At 49.0% G+C, this 7,714-nt stretch overlaps 1 protein-coding gene across 1 annotated transcript; it reads right to left on the minus strand.

Moving 5' to 3' along the window:
• Window positions 1-1,524: 1,524 nt before the first annotated feature.
• Window positions 1,525-7,608, minus strand: LOC308195009 (17-beta-hydroxysteroid dehydrogenase 13-like). The gene is made up of 7 exons (XM_080591723.1): window positions 7,286-7,608; window positions 7,088-7,195; window positions 6,371-6,502; window positions 5,428-5,534; window positions 3,968-4,105; window positions 3,583-3,699; window positions 1,525-2,209 (listed from the first exon to the last, which is right to left on the minus strand). The coding sequence occupies exons 1-7, from the start codon at window positions 7,493-7,495 to the stop codon at window positions 2,122-2,124; spliced, it is 900 nt and encodes a 299-aa protein (XP_080447849.1). The 5' UTR covers window positions 7,496-7,608; the 3' UTR covers window positions 1,525-2,121.
• Between the last annotated feature and the right edge of the window lie 106 nt (window positions 7,609-7,714).

Raw genomic sequence — 7,714 nt, forward strand, 5'->3', positions numbered from 1 at the left:
CGTTTGGCGGTTCAGCCAGGCCCTGATTTCACAGCTCAGCAGTGCTGCCGCCTTCCTGGCATGGGTCTCCAGCTGGGGCTGGGGCTGAGGCAGGGGAGTGCCAGCTCCAAGAGGTGGCCAAGGCGGAAGCAGAACACGACAGCAGAGTCCCCACCAGGCTCGTAAGTGCCCTAAGCTGGCATGCAAGACTCCTCTGCTTGAGTGTGGGGCTTTGCTGGAAGCGGCAATATGAAGTTTGATGGCATAGGCTTCCACCAGGTACCCCGAACAACCAGATTTTGGGGTAAACTTGAGCTGTATTGACTGGTGGCCAGGAAGAGAACTGAGGAGGCCAGGAGAACATTGGTATGGAGAGCAAGGATTACACTGGAAGCCACCCACATGTAGCCGTGCCTAATGCAGCAGTGTGTTCAGGTCTCCCTCAAATGGCCGCCAGCCAGCAAGTGCCTGCTGCAGCCAGCAGTTGCACAAGTAGGCAGAAAACCTCTCTGTGCTCCAAAGAGGTCTTTGACCGGCGTTTCATCGCACGGTGTTCTGCTGTTCCGCAGGCCAAAGGGAGTTTACACAGACCTTTGGAGGCTTAACCTCTTCCTGGTCACGGTGGTGCCCAGGGAAGCAGGAGGGAGGCTTGTGAGGGAGAGCGGGGCTCCTCTGGGGCCGTGGCCCCACATAGGCCTGCCCGTTGGCCTGCCACCCACGTTAAAGCTCCAGCCTGTGCGTTGGTGGCGCTGTAGGTGTTCAGTGCCTTGCTGATCCTGACCCAGCCTTCCTGCTGTGACTTCATTGCTGGGTTGGGCCAGGGGCAGAGTGGGGCTGGCCAGTGCCCCATGGGTGAGATGCCTGACAGATTGTTGGCCACAGCGCTGGGATTGTCTCCTCCTGCTGGCAAACCCTGCTCTGCTGCTCCCCTGCAAGGGGCAGAGCAGGGTGGGGAGGGGGAAGCCAGGAATCATCCCAGCCTGTTGGAGCTGCGGCAGCTTGTGCAATGAACAGTGCCAGCGTTCGAGAGGAGTGGAATATGAAAACCCTCATTGCTGTGCATATGTGTCTGAAGAGCGTCAGTGAGCTGAAATGAAGGCTTATCCAGGAGTCGCTGGCTTCCCTGTTAAGGCTTTCTCTTCTGGTCTGTACTGGTGTACAAGTCCCATAGACTTCCACTTCAGTTCACCCCTGGCATCTCAATGAGGAGCTTCCAGGTTTAGCATCTCCTTGATTTTTATTTAAAGACAAGAGTGCCTGCTAGTGTGAGGACAATAAGTCCATATCTTCTTTTTTTTCAGTGCAACTTTTTCTACCTTTGGTTGAAATAAGTTGCATTCTCAAGTGAGCACGAAATGCGGGAGGGCACCCGGTAACTGGCCAAGAAATACTGTGCTTGTTTCAGAGGAAGCTGGTTGGAAAGAGCCTGGGGATTACCGATAAGCCATGTGGGAAATGACACCGGCAGAGGGCGCGTTACTTGACGCTGCTGTGCCTTAAACGCACCTCTAGGACGTGGTTATGGCTGAACTGCTGCGAGGCAACTTTTGGGTAAAGAACTGTATTTATTCTGTACAAGTGGTGCTGATGTTGCTCACGCATAACGCGACAATCAACACATTCAGGTAACACTTGATTAAAAGGTTGTGTTCTTTCAGGTACTCACTACAAAAGCACATAAAATGGAGTGTGTGTTACAGGATTTTTAAATTTAAAATGATTCATTGAGATGAAGCAGACCACCTGTATGAATTTCTTCCCACAAGATCACTTTGCTCAGTGATGAGTCCAGATTAACATAAATATACTCAGGCAATCCCTGTGTTGCCCAAAAACGGGCTTTGCTGCATTTCCTGGCTGCCTCGGTGCATGCGGGAAGCAGGGAAGGAGCTAGCGATGTCACAATGCACAGCTAAAACAGCCCTTCTCACTTGCAGAGCTGCATCTCTGCTCTGGTAACACTTCATGTTATGCAGGTGTGTTCCTGCTGCAGGTGTGGGATAAGCCTCTAGGTGTGAAGGGCAGTGGTGGCCTGGAGGAAGTACCTGTCTTGCTTCTGCTCTGAATCAAAACCGCTGCGCTACACATGGTCCATGTTCTGTTTTCACTCGTGTCATGGGGAAACGACAAACGACTTGCTGTTCACTGTTTGCTCCAGTGTCCAACAATTGCATCAAACTTAACATCTGTCAGCTTTTTCAGAAATCTTGAGACACGTTCTGGAAGCAACCTGAAAGATAAAATCGTGAGATGAAATCTAGGATAAGAACTTGGGTCACAGGAAAAGTGGCAGCACAGGTGGGACAAGAGCTGGTCTGGGTGCAGAATGTGTGCTCGCCTCAGACAGAGACCAAAACTGAAACTGGGGAGTAGTTCCCAAGGATATGTAGCCCTTGAAATTCTTTGGCTAGCTTTGATTCTGATCCCTTCACCACCTTCCTCCTTTGATGACAACTCCAAGGACAGGTATCCCCTGGGCAGGATGTTGGTTGCAGCATTGCTGCTGCATCCAGGAAGGTTTAACACCGAATGTAGGCATGTGCATTAAAAATAAGGTGAGAATTGCCTTTGTCTTCTTTGCTTTCAAAACCTCATCTGGTTGACTGAGGAATTTGGGGAAAACAGAAGAATCTTTACAGCCTCTCATAAATAGGAGGTTTTGGTTAGAGCCAAGTTGTCTTCTCACAAACGAGTTGTTACCAAGGGTTTCTTGAGGGACTGTAGGAGCTAACTGACATGGCAATTCAGTTGTTCTGATGTGCCTTCTAGGCTTCGAACCTGAGCTCTGGTGAAAATGTCCCAGCAGAGCAACTACAACTCGGTAAAGAAGCCTGAGAGGACAAATTGTGCTTCTCATGGCCAAGAGAAGCAGCAGAGTCCTTCTCAAGCACCCTTCCCAGCCCCTGTGGCCTAGACCTTCTGGTGCTGACATGAAGAAGTGAAGGCTAAAATGCAGCAGTTCCTCAGCTGCTTCTGGAGCTTGTGGCTGCTGGTTCAGAGAACCTGTGAAGCTGTTCTTGGCAAGCCCATGAGAAATCCTGTCTGTGAAGGAAGAGAGATCCCTCGGTCTCCCTTTGCCTCCGTGTCAGCCTGTGGAGCAGTCGAGTTCCCCACTCAGCAACTCTCTGCAAACAGTGGGTTGTAATGACCTATGACAGGACTCAACAAAATGCTTTTATTTCTCCTATTGTCATTAGGAATAATCACCACGTAATTCCTTAGCCTTGACATGTGGTGTAAGATGCTTGAGGTAATTCAGTCAGGGAAAAAAATGTCTCCTGCAGACTGATGCACATTTTCAAGTGGCTATAGACATACTGAAGTCAAATAAGAAATGAATTTAATGACCTAGTATATTGGTTAAAGATATTAAAGATGGTAGAAAATAAATGGAACTGGATTGAATGTAGACTTTGGGTGTCTAGCCATCATTCAGGGGTATTTATTTCAATGATATCAACTGAAAGTTTTCCTACTGTGAAAGCAAAAGACACTTATTCCAATGGTAAAACTTGAATTAGATGGTTCAAGTGTGATGCTTCTACACTCACGCAGTTGTGTTGAATATTTCCCCCCCCCCCCCTTTTTTTTAATGCCACTTACATGTCAGAAAGTAAAGCAATGCTCAGCTGTGGTGGAACAAAAACCATTTTCTTGTTAGTCAGTATTCCTTCCATCATTTCTTTCACAACTTCATCAACTTCCAAAATCCTTCCAAGCCTAAAATGAAAGGAAAGCATAAATTTAAGAATGATATAGGTAAAACATGGGAGAGTTGAATGTGAAGTAGGATACTTTGACTGCAGGCAAAGTCAGGTAATTCAAATGCAGGTCTTGTGGTTGAAGTGATGTTGCAGATAGAGATTTATATTCAGCCAATTTTATTTACCCTTTGATATACAGGTTGGAAGCAAGTCCTAAAGCAGGGGTAAATACATCTAAATGCAAAGAAAGGCAGGCTGAGATGTGGCTTTTATCAAAACATTACCTTGTACGGGGGTTTTTGACAAATCCAGTGTTCATAAAAACTGGGCAGACACATGTTGTTTTTATTCCATCCTTTCCCAGGGTAGATAGTTCCTCGGTTAGAGCTTTATGAAATCCAACTGCAGCAAACTTGCTTGAACTGGACGGAAAAAATGTCACAAATGAGAAGATGGGAATGCTATTTCCAACGTGATGTAAATAGAAAGGGGCTGAAAGAACACCCAATACTGACTAGCAGGGGAAGACGTGTAATCCATCCCTAAGAGATAGGGCAGGAACTAATGCTGACTTTTACTGTCTCACAGTGTAGCACAGAAATAGATAGTGCTGCCAGGGGAGGGCATAGTGAGATGTGAAGTGGGTGACTCTGAAAATCTTAGGTTACTACTGAGCAGGCAGATAAATGCTAGGAAACTATAGTGTGTGAATCCATACAGCTGACTTAGAATGTTTTAAGCTGAATTCTTCTGAAGAATTTTCTGAAGTGTGCAAAATTAAGAACAAATGGGATTATAGATATGGGCAACAATCCTACTGCTTCTTGTATCACGTGGAGCATGTTGTGACGTTGAAGCACGAGATTTGAAACAAAGGACTTAAGCAATTTAGCGCAACTGAAGTTTGTGGAGGCCAGGAGTATAAAACAGAACCAAGCAGAAACAAATCAAATGAGCAATATCAAATAAGTTTAACAGTGTAATACAGCTAAAAGTCCTGGCTCAGGTGTTCTTACATGGCCAACAGTGACTCCCCATGAAGGAACATACCCAGGGAAAGATGCTTCTGCTGGGAAACACTATTGTAGAGGGCTAGGTCAGATGCAGTATGACATTATGCCAGACAACAGTATTTCTGCAATTTTGTGCATGCGTTTCCAGTGCCTCTGTTAAACTTGGGCAGTACTTTGGCCTCTCAGCAGTGTCATGTTCCTTACAGCACTCAGTATTACTGTATCTTTTATCTTCTCAAAAGATTACAGTAGTTTTACAGTCAAAACCTTGTTTTATCTGATGATGGCAGAAGCGTTTCTATCCACTGCAGTCACTGCCACAAATGCTAGAAATGCAAAAAGCTGCTCAGTAAGGATTTTCTCATTAACACCACACCAACTCACAGGAGTGCTACACTCTAAGGAGGAGAAGGGAAGAAGATACCTTTTTTTTTTTTAAACAAAGCAAAATCTGGATTAGGTATGGAGAGAAAAAAGTAAGAAGATTTCATTAGTTGATTGGTCACATCATTAATCCTTTACTGAATCACCTCAATCAGAGCTAATAATGAAATTAGTGGGTACCTCTGTGGGTCCTTATTTGACGGGTGTTGTGTTTTTTTTCTCCTTAGCATTGCTCTTTGGAAGTAGCTTATTCAGTGGGATGTTTATTTCGGTTACTCCGTGTGTGCTGGTGGAGAAGACACAATTAAAAACAAGAAATGAAGAGAGCTGATTCGGAAGTCACTTACCAATAAGCCACCATGAAAGAGGTTACAAAATGACCTGCTGCGGAAGCCACTGTAACAATGTGACCGCGGTTGTTGTCCATCATTGCTGGCAGAAAAGCTCTGGTTGTCTGGAAAGGGTTTTAGAATAAGAAGAGGTGGGGCATGTGGAGGAGGAAACGAACAATAACTTCTTAGGAGTCTTCAACGCTGGCCCCAATTATGTGCAATAAAGTTACTCAGTTATGTGCAGTTAAGTGACTAAGCCTACCCCTAGTGCTGGGGTTGCATGGCACCAAGCTCCTGAGAACCACAGAGACACCCAGTCTCCTTTTAGCTGGGACAATTTGCATCCCAGTTTCCAAAAGGAGCCTTTCAGCAAAGCCAGGGATTGACAGAAGCTGATGTTCACATTGCTCCTAGCCTAGTTTTTAGGTTTCACTTGTCAGTAGCCACGCTGCCGGTATCTCTCCTCAGCACACCCAATCTGTAGCACACCTTTTAGTCCCCTGCAAGCAGAAATTGTTTACTGACCACTCTGTTTTTCCTGCTGAACGCTGTCCCTGTCCCCAGAGAGGGGAAAGGCAAGGCCTAGCTCTGATAGGGCCCAGCCATGTCACCTCCATGCAGAGAGAAGTTCTGGAGGGGTATAAGGAAGGTGATACACACAGGCAAAGGCTCCAGGATGGGCTTGAGACAGTGCCAGGAGCCCAGAACAGAGTCAGCAATGCAGGCAGGTACAAAATGCCCCGGGGTAGAGACCTGGAGCCCTGCTGGGCTGACAGGAGCAGTTGGGAAGAGGCTGGCCCTGCTGCCTGCTCTCAGGGCTTTGCTACAAAAAAACATTTTGCATTTTTGAGCCATGCATCTCCTGCCTGCAGGGTCTCGGTGCCTGGCTGAGGGTGCCCCCACCTCCTCAATAACACTCACACCACCACAGAGGGACGAACGCGCTAGCGGCCCTTACCCAGATGTGGGCGAGAATGTTGACCTCAAACATTTTCTCAATCTGGTGGTCCTGGGTCGAGAGCAAGTCGGCAGCCGTGATCACACCAGCATTGTTCACGAGGATGGAGACATCGCCAATGTCCTTCTTCACCTTTTTGGCAAAAAGAACATGCAGCCACGTGTCATTTGTTATCACAATAGTGCAAGGTTATGAGCAGCAATTAATTTAATTTTTACAACTCTTTCTTTCAGGGAGAAGAAAATCATGCTGTGTTTCCTGATCCAGTAGGAAGTGTGCAGTATCCTGGAAGCTGATTTAGATGTGATGTTTTTACACATGCCAGTTTTTATAGAATCTTCACCCACAGAAAAATATGCTCTGCACAGTCATAGCTGGCTCTGTGGACATACTGAATGTTCTGGACCACCTGAACCTTACTTTCTACAATAGTCTTTCAAATTTCCACAGTGGTGTCTGCCTGTTTCTCAGCAAGCTAAAAGGAAGACGGGTCTAAAGCCTAAAGTGGGGGCTCGCAGGGACAGAAGCCCACAAAGGAGGATGAGCTGGGCTGTGATACCCAAAGGGCCGCTTTCCTCTCTGTACGTACAGAAACAAAAAAGCTGCAATTTTAAGACTTGCACGCTGTGAGTGGAATACCTCGGGTGCAGTTTTCCAGCCCTTCCTGACACCCAAGCCCATCTGGCTAAGCTTTTGCTCGTGCACCTGCTCCCCTACCTTCTCCGCAGCGCCGTAGATTTCCTCCCTTTTGCTGCAGTCCACCACGAAGGTGTGGACGGTGGCTCCCAGCCTTTCGCACTCCGCAGCCGTCTCCCTGAGGCCGTGCTGGGAGAGGAAGGAAAGGAGCGGACGTTATGTGCCATGCACCCCGCAGGGGCTCGCCTGGGCGGAGTGGGGGGCTCCGCGGCCCGTTACCGTGTCGACGTCCCACAGCACCAGGCGGCTCTGGCGCCGGGCGAACTCGAGGGCCGTGGCTCTGCCCAGCCCGCGGCCGGCCCCCGTCAGCAGCACCAGCTCCCCGCCGACGGCCTTCCTGCGGGCGGGCAGCAGCAGCCGCACCGCCGCCTCGGCGTACGCGTAGAGCAGCGTGCCCAGGAACAGCGCCAGCTCCCGCACCGCGCCCATCCCGCCGCACGCAGCGCCCCCAGCGCACGCAGGAACCGCAGCGCACGCAGGAACCGCAGCGCACGCAGCGCCCGCAGCGCACGCAGCGCCCGCAGCCCGGGACCCTGACAGCGGCGGGGGGCGGGGGAAGAGGCAGCCAATCGGAGAGCGCAGCGCGGGGGGGGCGGGGACTCCGCCCAATGAGGGGAGGAGGGGCGGTGGCGGGGCCCCGTTGGGCGC

Source organism: Anser brachyrhynchus (assembly GCF_964034855.1).
Source record: "Anser brachyrhynchus genome assembly, chromosome: 4".
NCBI classification, from domain to species: Eukaryota; Metazoa; Chordata; class Aves; order Anseriformes; family Anatidae; genus Anser; species Anser brachyrhynchus.